The 17,034-nt window shown below is 41.6% G+C and overlaps 1 protein-coding gene across 5 annotated transcripts in view; it reads right to left on the minus strand.

Moving 5' to 3' along the window:
- Positions 1-5,989: 5,989 nt before the first annotated feature.
- LOC111272125 (neuroligin-1) overlaps positions 5,990-17,034 on the minus strand; it is a 58,745-nt gene continuing 47,700 nt past the window's right edge. For 3 of the 5 annotated variants that reach the window (XM_022853406.2, XM_022853484.2, XM_022853850.1), the window contains 9 exons: positions 16,598-16,719; positions 14,078-14,419; positions 12,177-12,318; positions 11,685-11,895; positions 10,417-10,521; positions 10,020-10,178; positions 8,972-9,321; positions 7,349-7,402; positions 5,990-6,344 (listed from right to left, as the gene is read on the minus strand). In XM_022853406.2, the coding sequence (XP_022709141.1) occupies positions 6,299-6,344; positions 7,349-7,402; positions 8,972-9,321; positions 10,020-10,178; positions 10,417-10,521; positions 11,685-11,895; positions 12,177-12,318; positions 14,078-14,419; positions 16,598-16,719 (1,531 nt within the window). In that variant the 3' untranslated portion in view covers positions 5,990-6,298. The remainder of the gene's footprint in view (positions 6,345-7,348; positions 7,403-8,971; positions 9,322-10,019; positions 10,179-10,416; positions 10,522-11,684; positions 11,896-12,176; positions 12,319-14,077; positions 14,420-16,597; positions 16,720-17,034) is intronic. The other 2 variants (XM_022853627.2, XM_022853778.2) reach the window with 2 other exon arrangements.

A 17,034-nucleotide genomic window follows, 5' to 3' on the forward strand; every position in this document is an offset into this window, starting at 1 on the left:
ATTTGCGTATTATAGCCAGTATAGATATGCAATAGGTATACAACTGGACCCCGCTGGCTGCCTTCTTCAAGACTCTATGGGTGTAGTTTCGATCTTTGTTAAGCTACAGGCAAAATAAATCGCAGAAAAATTGGTTCAAGACTATCGGTACCTTCTTCCGGTGCCTTAGGCCAAAAGCTTAAAAGCTGTCACGCTTTCTTCGCTCAGGGGTTCGCAAAACCGCACCACCCTCATGGGGCGTGGAGCGAGTCGAAGATCGTACGGGGCAGGCTCCTTGTACGACAGGTAGACCCACAGAACTCTTCAAGTAATAGGCTCTACTTTTAAAATGTTCGTAAAATGGGTATTAACACATATTATTTATAATGAACAGAAATTAAGTTACTGCGCCGTATCAATGGATTTGATCACTTTCTATTACCGACTCAGCAAATGCTCCAGTTGATTTCCTTGTGCTCGCTATGAGTGCACGTCGATAGGGATTTATTCAAGTTTTAGAAATTAACAGCTGAGCCTTAACCTAAAACTGAGCAAATTACAATGAAAGGTGACTTACATTTTTCAGTTGATGATCAAACGGTGCAAAGAGAAGATATTCATTTCGCTATCGAAGAATGGACTAGGGGAAATGCTGCATATGGTTGCGTCTGTAAATGGATAGACCGTAATCCGTCCCGCGTAAACTTGTGTGAGTGTGAACGTCGAATTTTTGATCACTCTGGTGAACGGCTAGTAGGGTGACAGCGTTCCAAACAACGTTTCGACTGAATGGATGTCTGGCTTTTGGATTGGGAGCCTCTAGCTGGAACACTCAGCTGTGCTAAGTTGATCGTTCGATCGTCGTCACATGGTTTATTTACCTTATTATTCATAATCAGCAAAACAAAGTTTCTGCCCGTGTGGCTCGCCTGAGGCCAAAGAAAAAGTCTTTCTCAGGATTTATCGGTTTCCACGTACAGTTCGAAACAGCCCCAATCAGTTCCACTCCTATAATCCCATTCTTTATATGACTCTTCCCGTGTCGTCAACAGCCAATGCGTAGCCAGTGCAGGCCCATAGACTGTTCGCGACAATGGTTACATCGACATATTGTGTTCTTTTCCATTCTCATGCGCGGTCTGGATGCTACACTCTGCGGTACGGCCATACGAGGACAGCAGCGAGGCTGCGAATGAGCGACCGGGCGTTCGACCACTGTTTTCAGTCCAACCGCTAGCGCTTGCAGTCATTAAATCTCGGGACAAGGGGCTCTAGACAGCGGCAGGCGGAGTCGTAGCATTCATGCAAATGTGCACAAACAAACAGTCAGAAACGCGCAGATGACGAAAATCCGGTTTCGAAGAGAGTACTACGAAGATAGATGAGTCGTTGGGTCTGCCACCTTAGACAAGGCCGGCAGGACACGGGCCTACTGAACGAAACACCCGCCATTCCAGCCCCGGAGCATGCAGCACAACATGCTTTGCCAAAAGTCTATAAACGAAGAATAGTACATTGGTCGTCTACTTGAAAGGGGATGAAGTGACAGGGAGTCGACATGGTCTAACGCACGACCCGGGAGAAGGCAGCATGTACATGCCGCAGTTAGTTCGTGAAGGGAATGCAAACCATAAGCCGACTAATCGCATGTCGAGCTGGAAATAAGCTTGCGATCAGGGACTAGAAAAACAAAAAAGGCCTCTACCCAAAAGGAAATATGAATTCTTGTACCCATAATGTTTACAGCTATTAGAGTATCCATGAATCGAAAGGCTCTCGGAACACAGGAATATGTATGTCTTATACTGGACACGAACTATTCCATGCGAGCCTATACCGCGCCTCGCATCACTGATACGACCGAGTTGTTCCTTAATGCTTAATATCAACTCTTTGCGCTATTAGATATTTCAATAGCCTCCTTAATGTTCAGTAAACATATCCGCATATTGCGTCATCGAGATAATTTTCGCAGACACTACTATTGCACTATTTGTAGGCTCGTAAAGGCGGGATCTTTTTTTTTACAGCGTGCCCAACGCCCTCCTATGCTGGTTACTTGCTTTTCATTAACCCCGTTTGTTGTAAGTCCAATAAATACACCACCAGTGCATGGCTTATAAAGCTGCTGATAACCAAATTATAATTATAAGTTACATTACGACGGGTTATGACCTAGCAACAGCAGCTCAACGTCAGATTTACCATAGGTACGTGCCTCCTTTAAGATTGAAGAACCCGGTATTCATTCGAAAAAAGCTATAGATTACATGTTTGAAATTGTCTTGCCCACAGTTTGGCCGCATGAGGAACAATTCAACCCTGTCTATGACAACTGAGGACTTTTGTACGGGATCGCTATAAGAGGAACGTGTCTTCCTTGCTAGTTCTGTGTATAGTGCCTAACGACGCTTTGCTTAGAACGGCCGACACAACAACGAATACCTGACTAACAAAGCCATACTCAGCAGTTTCGCAGTATGTCATTGGCTGCATTGTGCAAGAGACTGGCCCAGCTGCAACGGCCTTTCCTTTTGCCTTTTTGTTGCTGAACATTTATTGTTTTATATTTTTTATATTTATTATTATTATATTTAGCTTCTCTGCATATTGTCCCGGTTTTTTTTTCTAGAACCAGCTCAACAGAGCACGCGAAGGCCTGCGTAGCCAAACGATTAGCAGCCATGAAAGTAAAGTGTTAATAGCATCCGTTTGACGTGGGAGCACCGCAGTCCAAACAGAGACGAAGTATGAGTATACGCCTGTCTTACGAATTTTCACGGTTCAATCTGATCCAATGGCACGGTGTGAAAATGAACATGCGTAAAAGTTTCCGCGAAAAAAAATTACGTCGAGGGAGACGAGAGCCTCAAAAAGGGAAAGTGTTTCGAGTATTAGTACGAGGAAGGCCTGCAATGGCGTCGTATGTGCATGCCTGAGTAAAACTGAGAAGATGTCGCCAGCTACAATTGACAAGCCCAAGCAACTCGTCATATCCGTACGCCGATGTCAGGCTGTACAGGCGGGCGTCCTGGTGCGGGGATCATTGATTTTTCGGTATTGACCAAAGGGCTTGATTTATTTTTTCAAGGAAAACGAATTCTTTATTGGACGCATTATGTCAGACGGCGGCGCTGTTGTATTTGAAACTGTCGTTGACACGTAACGAGAACGAATACTGTCTTGACCATGATACACACGAGCTGCAAACTTGACTTGAGAGAAAAACAAGGGGACACACGAAAAAAATTTTTGGCTGATCGAAGCTTGTGTTCATACTGATTTTGTGGCATCTTAATGGAACGCAGAAGATTTGCGCAGCGAGCATGTTCGAGCATAACGGCTGGGGTACAGTTGACAATCTTAAAGTTGACAAAATAAAATAAATGCTAAAATGGGGAATAGGTTTGCCTGTTGCGATGCTTACTTTCATCGACTAAACGATACTTAAGGAAGGATACCACAACCGATGACAGCGATTGTTTTTTACGTAACCAGTCTGGCTGATTAGATGTTTAGATGAAGCGCACAAGTTCTAAGCCTATTTCAATAGCCATTGAAGACTTCTATATGTCAAGCCTAAAATTATGAGTGCATTCTAAAGCTTGTGCGCTATATATTGGGCACTCTCTGAAGCGTTTCTAGCATGAGTTGCTCGCGTCCATTGTGTGCACCTCTAAAAAGCATAGTAACGAGCGTGTAGACGATCAGCTTTTGGTAATTTTTTTTTTACCAGTTAGCGGATTCGTCTTTTGTGTTTACCTCTGTGCCGTCTCGAAAGGTTAGTAATATATCGAGTGTGAATGATTAAATAGAGTTTAAGTGACCGCGTTTGATCTTGCACAATATGACTTAACTCCTATGAGATTCAAATAGAAAATTTATATCTTTTCCAACAAAGAGAAGCATTTCTTTTCATGGAAGTCGCTTATCTGTGTGCTGTCTGTTGTCAATAGTCATACGGTTCTGACTCATCTGCAAACTGGCATTTTGATATCTTGCAAGTCATACGTCGTTCCGTGGCTCAAAATCCCCGTATGTATACGTAATTTGTTGTCGGAGGATTCTTTTTAAATGGATCTTGAAAATCTCTTGTCCCGTTTTGGATCAGTCTTTACAGACGTAGTTTGCAGATATGTATGTTTACATATAATAATGGATACATTATAATGGTTGGAGAGATAATCACAATAGCCACGTTGATAACTGCAGTCGACCTTACCAGCTTGCTAAAATGTAGCCCGTTTGGGGGTCAAAGGCGCGAGATTTGAAATGCTTAACGGCTTACTATGCAACGAGTACAATCGATTGTATTTAGCTAGGCCAAAGCAGCATTTAAACATTGCTTTAGTATATTCAGGTCCTTTAACTAGTGTTTACCTGTTTTGATGAAGAGGAAGAACCAAACGCGGCTGCGCATAAAAGATGCTAATATTATACTATCGATATCCTCAATGTCCGTATAATTGGCGGATATGAATAGTTGAATAGAGATCAACAACGGCTTATAATGCATAAAAAGTAACTCGAAAAGCGGCAATCGATAGGAGTCTAATATGTTTTCTCATGGCTAGCTATGGCTAAAATTAACTTTTCTACACTTTAAAGCTTCGTTAATAAGAAGGATCCCTGATTTTGACAGCTTTTCGAACATTTCCACAACCTCCCCTGGTAGCCCCGCCACTTCACACCCTCATCCGATTACGACCTTCTGGTTAAAAGCCTAAGTGGACCTTCCGCTACGGGGTAGTCGGAGCTTTTTGGTCAGTACTCGTTCCACTTTTTGCTGAAAGTACGCTCATCAAACCTGCTCTATTGCTTTTTATTCTATTGTTTTCTACATTTGATTTCCGTAGTTTCAGTAACAATAGCACCTTCACACGCAACGTGATCGCACTGTATCATGCGACAAGCTGCACAATGGGGGAGACCAGAACATTCGAGATCTATAGCCTTGGTCGGAAGTCCAACTGGCCGGTCAGACTGTGTTGGCCTACGTTATCGTTGAGAGACAGCGGATGCAATAAGCGGATGCTGCACGGTAGCTACCGTGCGCAATCACACCGGCTTCGTTCGTTTTCTGGGCACCTTCCAGTCCACGGAGGCCCTGATTGAAGACCTATAAAAATTCGTCTATAGAGGTTAGCGAACTACGGAGAAGAATTGTGTGGCTTGGCCTGATCTCGCTAGTCGTCTATAGAAAGCATAAGACTGCCCACAGGATTCGGCATACCGACCACTTAGCCTTGGCGAGACAGTAGACAAAAACACGGTGGGGACAGTGTGGCACCAGAAAAGTGATGGATCAGGAATATATTGGAGTGGCAAACACGAGCGAAAATTAATATTCTTTTCGTTCGGAAGAAAGCTAACCACAGTTAACAAAAGTGTGGAAATCAAGTTTTGGTCCTGGGCATAATAGTACATTTGGATAAAGCTTTACTGAATAGCTGGAAAAATGTGTACAATAAGACCTGAAAGAGGACATGCCGCCCTTCAGAAGCAAGACTATAAAATGTAGACGCTGAATCTCGTACATATATATATATATATATATATATATATATATATATATAATGCTTGACCTTAAATCAAATGTAGAGCGTGAAATGATAGGTTTAATGAAACCAAAGGAAAATGAAAACAGAAATGGCTTTGTATAGTCAACCGTCTAAATTTTGCCGATTAATATTATGATTATTTGTTGACTGTAGTGGTAAGGTGAAGCATCCCTATCAATTTTCTTATCAACTACAATTTTCATATATAGATAGATCCTGTGCTAAGTGACACAAAAGATTTGCGGTTTAAGTATATGCTGTGCTACAAATTTTAATTCCCTTACACGTCTGCTTTGCGCCCAATTGATCGTTCAATTGTGATGATCACGGTGATAACTGTGATGAAACAAGCAGGACTATTAACTGCTTAAAAACAGGTCCCTATTAATCGTCTTTAACTGACGGACCTCGTACCTAAGTTGGACAAACGAAGAAAGAAAACTAGCATGTTCACATATGAAATGTTTATATTCAAGATAAGTGATGACAGAGTCAATGTTACTCGTCGTCCGCTGCATCACTGGTCTTCGTTCAGCTCGATTTTTTCTGCCGATCAGCCGTTTACCTCTCGCTGGTACCGATTGGCCAATATTTCACACACTTACATGTTACACCGCATTTGGATCCTCTTGCTCTTAATGATTTTCTATACTTCTCTATATGTGTATTCTTCCTATTCATCATTCCTTCCAGTCCCAGATAATTACTCTTATCATTATGTTACGTAGCTACTACTCATTTATTATATGTACAGAATATTACACGGTGGTTTCTTCGCCGCCTTTAAATGAAGATCGGCCTCCGCTGAAATCATGCGTGAAGAGTACACTAGTAAGCTTCGTACAACGTATCACCCTATATGAATGGAAGACTATCACAATGTGTAGCACTTGATTATATTTTGCTTAGCATCATATACACAGCTAACTGCCATACTCACACGAATAAACATTATTAGGTTATCTATATATATATTAGGTTAGGTTGGTACCATAGAATTGGCCATTTCACGTGTTTGACCTAATACGGCTCACATCACACTCTGATACGTCTCGACTGCACCATATGCTTATCGTAAGTATCAGATACACCTTCAGAGATACATTTATGGACGAAGTAAGTGGTCTTGCTATGCTAGCCAGTAAAACGCGACGGTAATAGTAGACCAGCTGAAAACCTACGAAAAACGTCGACGTGTAACTGTCTTCAAAGAAATTACGATTTTGTTCCCATGAGTTGATTTATAGGCGACGATAAACAAACGCAGCTTTATCAAAGAAGCGTGTTCAGAGGCGATTAAAAAAAGTACCTATCATGTAAATATGGTCTGTATCTGTATGTTATATATATATATATATATCTGTTACACACCACACGTATGTTTACGCCGTTACAACGTTCGCAAAGTTCCACTCTGGAGTGGTCGGAGTAAGCATATTTGTTTTGAAAACCTTTTTTTAGCTTTAAGTCCGCTTATACCCTTCAAACTATTTTGTTAATCAGTGCAAGTAAGGTGGACGCAGAAAAAAAACATTTTCGAAGCGGCAAAAAAATAGGCAAACTAACTAATTTGGCTGTATGTTTACTTAATCTAGAAAAAAATGATTAACTCCGTGCTTAAATAGTAAAATACGACCTCTAAACTGAGCTAACGCTTCAAGGAAGGGTTACAATAAATAGTTCATCTAGTCTACCTACTTCCCTGCTCCTCCTTTTGGATTCCATACATTGAAGTTATTATATTCGGAAGTTTATATTTCGCTTATTTTATACGGATTGGGACATGTAAGATATTTTCTCATACTTACGATTCCTTCGCACTGGATTGTTGATGTGTTTCAAACTGGTGAGCCATAGAGTGCCTGAATTAGAAGTTCATTATACACCAATTAGCCATGTTGCCCAAGTTCTTTCCAAGCAAATGATTAGAAATAATTGATAAGGCCAGGAAACGCCATTAATGATTTAGAAAAGTGCATTATATATTAGGTGTCAGATTAGGAGACTCTTCTCTGTATATGCTAAACTTTTAGATCTTTAATCAAAGCGATCTTATAAGATCCTAATTAGCGAATCTTATCTAGCTTCCATTTGAAGCAGTTAGGTTCGACTGCTGGGATAGCTGACTAAGCCGTCGTCGTGGCTCATCTAAACTTCACCTACGCTTCACTTTGTTTCCGTTTAGAGGTTATGGGTCATCATTTTCTTTAGAGATTTATATGAGCCCCAATTGCATATATATATATATATTGATACAAATAGTAATATAGCTAGGTAGATTGCCCCAGGTGAACATTTCCTCACTATTAGCTTGAAAATGTAGACGTACTCTGAAGCGAACCTTTGCCACAGCTGCACAACCGTGGGCCTGTGTCCTGTCGCATTACTTGCTTCTATATATATATATGGTGCGGATTTTAAATTGGGACCCACTTTGGCGGACTGTTTGTCGTAACGAGCACACGTTAACCCAGTATTTTCAGTGGTAAAGGAACACAGGTTCTTTGTAAAATAAATTCATGTTTATGATGGTGCAAAGAATGCATCGTTTCAGCAGTTTGAAATAAAATGATATGCTCTCATCCTATATTTTTGCGCTGGGCAAACCCCCACCAATATCAAAAACATTTTCTTACCCAAGATCAACGGTTTCCGTTATTGTCAGTTTTCATACTGTTTCTGAAAAATCCTCGGAAGATTTTCATGAAGCAAATCAGAATTTCCGATAAGATCTTCAAATATTTTTAGATTTTAGGGGCATAAAGTCGTTAAAATAGCAAACCATTTCTGATATATCTCAGTTTTTAGTACAAAAGTGAACAGCAGTTTCAGAAAGGAAAACATTATTTGTCACTTGGGTTGTCCAGATACGTTTCAGCGGTTACTTTTTTGTGAGACATTTTGCACCTTTTTGCACTTTTTGGGTGTTCTAAACCCTTAGATTTTCCGAGACCTTGAAAACCTTGCAATCAACCCACTTAGTTTTCAATTTTTTTGTACGCAGCGTACTTGACACTTTGACCAATTTACGCTTGTCAAGATCGCTTAACGCACGGTTACTTTTAAAAAAAGTTAAGACGAATTAAATTCATTGAAGGTGAGTAGTGTGTGGCTTAGGTTCCAAACTGAAGCTGCAATCGCAGCGAATATGAATTATTTTAAATAAACATTACTGCTAAGGACAACATTCCTAGTATATGTAAAAAAATTCGTTAGTATTAGAAGCAAGGCATGATAGAAGGTCCCGATTTAAGTGTCCTACCGTATATATATATGGGAGGACCTGCAAGAGATGTGAAGCTTAAGCTTTCGCTACCTGGCTTGGTACTTCTGCTGCTTGGTCCCATTTTACTCTCCTATTCTCTCATATAAAATTAGAGACGCAATCTGCTAACGAGGCGACAAATCAAGGCGAACTCAGCTCAACTGACCTCGCCAGAGTCATTGTGGCTGTGACAGATTGAGCTGTCGACGACGTGACAGCGACGTCTGGCTGAGGCAGGACGTTGCCGGTAGCCGCCTGGTGACTTCGAGGTAGCTGCGGCGTCGTGGGCGGAATCGCCGCCAGGAGGCCGCCTTGGGTCGTCTGCTGTTGGCCCTGAGGGTTGATCTGCGGTGTACGCCCTACTGGTGTTGCAGGGGCCTGGCCGATTGTTCCTAGAGGGACGACATTGGGCACGTGGCATGCACCCACCCCTATAGGGGGACTACTGTTCACTTCTATTGCGGCCAATTTCCGAACGCCGTCCATGACCGTGAAAGATCGACCGCTGATACTTCCCTGATACATTTTTGAAACGCATTCAATAAATAGATCATCGTTCGTATCCTTCGTATTCTTTCGTCCGCTCTCTACACCTTTTTTGTTTTGTGTTGGCTTCGCCCGGTTTCTTGTAACTTAAAGCTGTATTGAGCTACGATTAGTAATACCAGAGGATGTCAGTGCGATATTAGTTTAATGACAATCAATAGTTGTTATTTAACTGTTTTATTGTTATTATATAAGCGTATCGTACGTGTGGGTAGTCGGAGTTATTTCTGTGTGCGCGAGTCTTCCTGTGGGGTTTCTTGGCCGAAAGTAATAAAAAATCAATTTGCTTAGGTAACATTTTACAGAGTTTTAAAGTACTCTGTTTTGGAATTTTGTTCAAAGCATATAGATTTGTCTCATACGTAAGTACGTTCGACTGATCCGATGGAACAGGTTTACCAGTTTTAATTAGGCCACAGACACCTAAAGCAAATGGAAGGCGAAACGTTTCTCAGCCGTATTCAAGCACTTCGCGATGCGTCTGATATTGATGGTTAGTAGCTGCCATCTTAACAAACTACCGAAAGCACAATATGACGAGATTGTCAACAAAATTGTTTTTGGTACGCTCGCGACAGTGGTTAAGACCAATATAGTTATAATGCAAGCAGATAAAAAAAAAGTTACGGTAAGTTAATCCAATTGGCGGTCGTGGAGACATGACGCACCCGATGGCCATGAGGTAACCTGGCCGAGACGAAGTCTGGTGGTAACTGATACAGGAAGCAAGCTTCAAGTTCAACGGGTCCGAGAATGGCTGAACTTGAATTGGCCACATCAGATAGAATACTGTCATCGTTTAGATCGATATTCGCTTGCGCCTGATGCTGTTGCAGGTGTGGATGTTGATTTAAGAATGATTGAAGTGAGTTAAAAAAAAAGGTACAATTAATTAGCTTGCATTTATACTGACCGAGCTTGCTGTTTGTGCTTTGCGGGTAAAACTCGACTAAAGAAAAAAGAATAATTCTCCTTGTTACCATTTGATCTTTATCTTACCCACGTAATCGATATGGACGTTGCTTCAGTGTTGTCGCAGTGAATTTGATAAGTAGTCACCCTTACCAGTGCGGCCGGAGAGCCATTAGGCGTTGCTTCCTGAAGAAATAGCATGGCTGCATCTTTCTGCAGGATTGTCTTCTGTAGACAAACATCCTCCTCCTTTATGGACTGCAAATGTAGACAAATTGCCAAGTGTTAGTTGGCCGTATAAAATTCCTCTGCCAGAATCCATCAAGTGCCTTTTGATGGAAGAAACGCCTTAGAATACAAGACGGATTTTCCGCAGAGTTGTCCAGTGCTTAGAGAAAATACTAAGTTTTATTCGAATATGTCCGCGATACGTAAGCGTCGTATACTCTGTATAGCCAGCCAGCCGTGTGATACTACAACTGAAGACAGGAATAACCAAATAGTATAAACTATCGATTTATACCATGGAGTCGAACTCACGGTTGGGTATCCGCTCAATCCAATATCAACTCACACAGTGGTATTCATGTTTAAATAAAAATAAATATTACATAAAAAAATTAAGAAAAATAAAAAAACATTATGATGTAAGTGCTTTTTCCTCTATCGCGATTCCTTCACGCACAAACTTCTGCCGTACTGTCCGTTTTTCCCCCATTGCACGTAACAACCTGGCTATAAATGTAACAAATGGATGTCGCAAAAGTCAGAACTAAATTTCCTTCGGGGTTGTTGAGGGGTAAACGCTAGCTTCGATACAGTTTTAAGCTACTAATTGGGAATAAAATTCATTCGCACTCTTTCCCACTGAACGGCGTGGATCGCTGCGAAGACGATCACCGCTTAGTTCCCATTGGTTCACCAGCTGCACTTTACTAAAGCGTTGATGACCAATGGCCAAAAGCAGCCGCCGCTAAATGCAGTTACTGCTGTACCCTGAAGAGCAATTGAACTTCCGCGGGGGTGCGTATCATGGAAAAGGACACAAGCATGGCTGTGGCATGACACGAGCCCAAAAGAAATGAGACGTAATTGATCTGAATGTTAGATACTAAAGCCAACCCAGCATCGAGCGCTTTATTATCGTTAAGTGGTCCACTGAACCGTCGTAAACTTCGATTCCAATCGCCACTTCGACTTCGGTTCATAAACTTCTAATGAGCAATACTATCAAAGATAAGCATTGGAAATCCGCGGACATAAAACGGTAAAACCCATCGATATTAGGGAAAATAGACTTCAGCGATAACGAGAAAAGCTGTTCAGAAAACACGGTAAAGTAAGGGTACAATGATACGATATCCGGTACGTAAATTTGCAGTCGACAGCTACGTAAGGCAGAGAATTTAAAAGCTACTTACCGCCTTGGCCGATGCTGTATGTTCCGACGGACTGGCATCGGTCCCACCCGTTTTGAGGGTGCCTGCTATTTTTTTTGCGCCCATCTGCTTTGAACTTTTGACGTCTCCTGCTGCAGCGCCCCTTTCCCGATGTTGGCAGAACGTTCCCACAAAAACCAATAGGTTTACCACAAGCAACGAGCAGCCGACCACTAATACTGTCAATAATGGTCTGTGCCATGGTTACAAGGAAACCACAACATGACTTCACGTTATTGTAACTCGTAGATGAAAAACCTATATTTATGGCCTGCACGGCTATAAAGTACCATTTCAATGGGTACACTTAAGGAGCTTAGTCTGAAATGTACAGTAACTTCCGTAAAGTTATTGTTCGAAAGCTCTTCTGTTTTTTAAATGTCGCTTTATTAACTGGAAACTTAGTAAAAACAACTGAAGATTATACGCCACGTAGAAGAAGCACATAGGCTAAACGATGTAGTAATATTTTACCTTGAATATGGGCCGCTAGTAAGTGTCGCCAAGGCGTTGAACGGCGAGCTGGCACTTTCAAGAGTGACGCCGGATTGCTCCGAAGATCCTGGCTGACTTTGAAGATTCTTCTTTGAAGATGTATCTTGTCGACCGCTAATTTCTGTCAGAAACAAAAGAAATGAAAGACTGTTACAACTGAAGGTGTTACACCTATTTCCTATCACTTCAGTAAAAAGCATTCAGTCAATAATATGTACTTGATTCTAGTTGAGTTCACCAACGAAGCATTAGGGGTAGTTACCTAAGTGTTTTCAAATATATCATATTCATTAAAATGATTTTAAAAAAATTCTATACCAGATACAGTTCTACTAAAATAATAAAGATAGAGCATTTTAATGGGATAGGAATCCACATTTTTTGAAGTTAAGATATATATATATATATATATATATATATATATATATATCTTAAGAACTCGGAAACATATCCTCAGAGCATTTTTCGGTTAAACGTTATTTCATGCATACGCTCCAAATCAATAAGGGCAAGGAAAGAACGTAAGGCGTACAGCGTACATTCTTGTACATACAAACAGCTGTCGCCCAGTCGTGAGCAGGGATGAGTCACAAAATTGACATTGACTTGTATTTTGCCTGCATTTACTTTTACGTCCGCAGTTAATTTTGTGTTTCAGCACTACAGTTAGCCGAAACTTATACATTGCCTTTGGCGGCAGTGATCAGTGTGACAGGTGATGACTCTTATATAATCCATTCAAAGGAACGAGGCAGAGAAAATCAATATACTGTCAATTTTTGCAGCTGTCGGGGTGGCGAACGCCAAAGCAATGGCCGGTTTCTTCGGCAGGTTATCACAAGTCGATTTGACTTTTCAGTCAGCTAAATATGTTTTCTGCTTGGCTTATTGGTCAGCCGTCGAATAAACATCATGGAAATGTACGACAAAAGCCGACCAAGGCTTAATTGACGTCCGATCCATCAAGTCTACACAGTTTCGCTAAGGCAAGATAGAGTGCAGCTGAACCGTACGTTCGGTGTAGCTGCAAACGGCTAAGCGTGCGTGACCGAGGTGCTTGCAGGCTCTACTAATATTGATTTGCTGGCCAAGAGGCCAACTGATGTTTGACGGAAAAGTAAACAGAATCTCAATTGATTTAGGCGATGGATTACTGATCTACGATTAAATCGTAAACTAGAAAACGTATAAATTTCAGATAGGCAAGATAGGCAAACGACAGGAATGAGCGTAGCCAGGAGTCGAAAATTAATTCGATCGATCGACACCTACAAACATACGAACAAGCATGTAAGCTAGAATAGTTGATATTGAAACAGGGACGGCGTGTGACGTAACGCTGGAGATCATATCGAGTACAAGCAGGCTTAACGCCTGGTAACATTGCGAATAGGTTTTTGTTTGCGATACGGATCGATCAGGGTTATTCTCCGACAGCCAACAAGCACTTCAGGTAGATTTGGTATCAGTAGAAGCTGGAACGCACCTTTTGCGGAAGGCATCAGATCTGATTGTTCCTGACGGATTCCAGTCGGTGATTGCGGTCATTATATAAATACAAATGACAGCACTAAACAAACCTACCAGACCACTTCAAGCGTCCTTAAGTGAAAAGCGATAATACAATTATGCCACTATTTGTCCACTGCACACAAAAAAAATCAACAAATAATGTTTGATTTGCACCGGTTTGTATGCAATTTTGTTTTGACACATATTCGAAACGACTGAATTATATACAGTGCTTGGGTAGCGATAATATCTAATATAAAATAGCCAAAAAGAAAATAGTACTTTAACAAATACATGCAGTCTCGCAAGAGTTGTATAGTACATGGTGGAAGACTCTGCGGGATCGCGTTTCTTGCTGACCAACTCACCGGTATCGTCTAGGTTGTTGACGGCCGAAACTAGCGATCCTCCCCGGGATGAATCGGCTTTTCCTGGCTGAGACACGTGCTGTTGCCCGATAGCCGTCACCGGATGGAGTAGAAACGAGATATTACGTATGCTACCGGCAAACGAAGCCGGATTGTCGAAATCTTCAAGCAATTGATGTTGCAGCTGGGCTTGTGATTGAAGTGGGGAAAGAGACGCTTGTGCCACGCCACTACCGGCCTGGGCGCCAAGGCCTCGAGTCGGCCTATGCAGCGCCGGCAGTAAGCGGTTCCAGATGGACAGTCGATGAGCATCCCAGTGACTGCCAGTGCGGGCGGCGCCATCTGCAATGCAACCAGCGTACGATGGCAGAAGAAAAGCATGGCCGATAGAGTTTGTGCCATGGGTCACGCAACAAAGCCGGCACAGATATTGCTGAACAATGTTTGTCATTTTCCACTGTAAAACATGCTTATATTCAAGGTAAATAAATTCATATATATATATATGTGTATAGCTTCACATAACGTATAGAGAAAAGTTGCAGATGCTCCGGAATTAAAAGTAACTGCAAAAAGTCTTAAAACATTTGGACCCAACATTAAGCTATTGCTTTTAAGAACCTAATTTCAACTTAATAATTAGTAATAAAAAAAAAAAGACTGTTAAAAATTAATTTATCGACTTCTGCTTTATTTGTTAGTCGATTCATATTGTGCAGTCCAACAGAAATCGCATTCACACATTTCAATTCACTTTAATGTCTTCAAAGGCTTATCTGTGTCACTTTGGCTTAAACATAGCAAGAAAGCATTCTAGACCAGGACAGATGTTACGTGATCTTCTTCAGGGAAAACGAGAAATGCTAGGACCAGCAGGCTATCCAAAAGTCCCTGAACAAGGGTTTGCCGTCATTACGTACGCCTGTGAACCCACCAGCGATAAGCAGCCCCACGACTCGACCACATATGAATAAGCACTTCGACACAGCCATCTGGCATATCTTTTATAGTGCATTGTTTACGACGGCTATTTCCGCATTATATTGCGGACGATAGCATCCAGAAGCTGATATAGAATTGATAATTTTTACATTAATCACATTTACATTTCAACCTATTGTCGTCGCTATTGTATTGCTGCTTCAACGAAGACAAATTCTTCATATTGTGTATGCCACTTATCGGATGCTTAATATCAGCTTGTTAGATAGAGCAGGCGAACCAGAAGCGGATGCCAGGTGCTATATGCGTCTTTTCTATTCCTTGTCCTTCAAAAGGCCTTCTGCGGAACTCAGCCTACTGCATTTGTTCTATCTATTGAAGACATTCTCCTTAACAGCCTATTAGAGATGCAGACAAGGACGGGGCTTTGTCAGTCATGTTCAGTAGTAACATAATAGCAGCAGTAGAAACATAATCCTAAACGTCGTTGGATGCGTTGAAACAGTGAAAAAAGCTTTCGGTTCCAGAGATGTGCCTTTTTCGTTTCTAACATTTTCAGCGATACACCATATATAAGCTCAAGGTAGCGATGCAGCATAATACGGTTTACACAGGTAACTTTCTTCCGCAGATTTTCACCAAGTTGTTCCTACGAAAGGTAATCGCCTCCACACAGCGCCAGTCGATCCACTCAGCTTTCCTTGTATAAAGATACCTGCCAGAGGTCACAAACACCCCTTCACATGAACTAGAGCAGAACGGCAGGAAAACTTCCTGATTTAGCAACGAAACTTTCATGCCTTGGAATCACACATGGACGAAAATGGCCGCATTCTGCAGCTATTCTTTTGCCCTCTGCCTCTATCCCGTACGCCCGTTTTCCGTTTCAAAAAGCTCCTCCTCGCTCTTTTGGAGATAGGTGGCACAGGTAGATCCCTTGCAGAGATTTCTGCCTTTCAGTCTGGTGCAATATGGCTACTGATTTGCATAGCAAATAACTTGTCTTCCACTTCCCCAAATGCGCATACAGTAGCAAACAATTGATGTAACAATGGCTAGGTTCTTCGTTGTGGTCTTAAGCATTGCTGGCCTCCATATTCCTTTAGTCTTTTACCCCTTACTTTCGCGGTTCCCTTTTAGACCACTAGATTCAGACTCTCACGTGGTTTCATTTAGCTTTAGTCAGAACTAACCAAAGAAGTGAGAGGCAGCCACACATGTCGGAAGACTCATGACAAGGGGAAAGCAAGATATAAAATTGTTTTCTCAGAACTTGAAACTCTACTGTATATGAGTGACCTAGTTAAACCATAGCTAATTACAGCTGTATATATACCTACCTGTGTACATGTATATATTTATAAGAAAGGGTTCAATATTAGAATTAAGCATTGCGTTACATTTGTACAAAGTATAATAATAATAATAATAATAATACTAATAGTGACAATAATAATCGTGATCATAAAAGCGGACGCCATTCACGACCGTAGTAGACAATTACCTATTTGTACGGTAGGCGATTGACATTACACAGACAGGCTTCTTTCCGCAACACTAATAAAATTACGCACTTACCCGCCAGTACCAGGTGCATTTTATGAATAGGCTCGAACTGTGGCCACGCAACAGGCTCCTGCTTATCCTTACCGCGTCCCTGGTGGTGAGCCATTCCAGTGTGCGAAGGCCCATTAGGGTCGCTGCGTGCGCACAGGGGAGACACAGTTGAATGGAAACAATACTGCCTATTCTTATGACTATAGAATATAGCTAGGCCTTTGTCTGCGTCAGGGAAACTGTTTGCGGAAACCGTCGCGGCATACGTTCGCTATAACACGACGCCGTATGTGATGTATAAACATCTACACTAACCTCTGAACGAACACATACATTCCTACCAGCAATTGGACGGTAAGGTCTAGTCATGACATAACTGCGTATGCTTGTATCTGTATACGCTAACGTAACATGCCAGTTTAATAATCACGAGATCGTTCGCTTAAACATTATCTTAT

Source organism: Varroa jacobsoni, unplaced genomic scaffold (assembly GCF_002532875.2).
Source record: "Varroa jacobsoni isolate VJ856 unplaced genomic scaffold, vjacob_1.0 scaffold_17, whole genome shotgun sequence".
Lineage (NCBI taxonomy): Eukaryota > Metazoa > Arthropoda > Arachnida > Mesostigmata > Varroidae > Varroa > Varroa jacobsoni.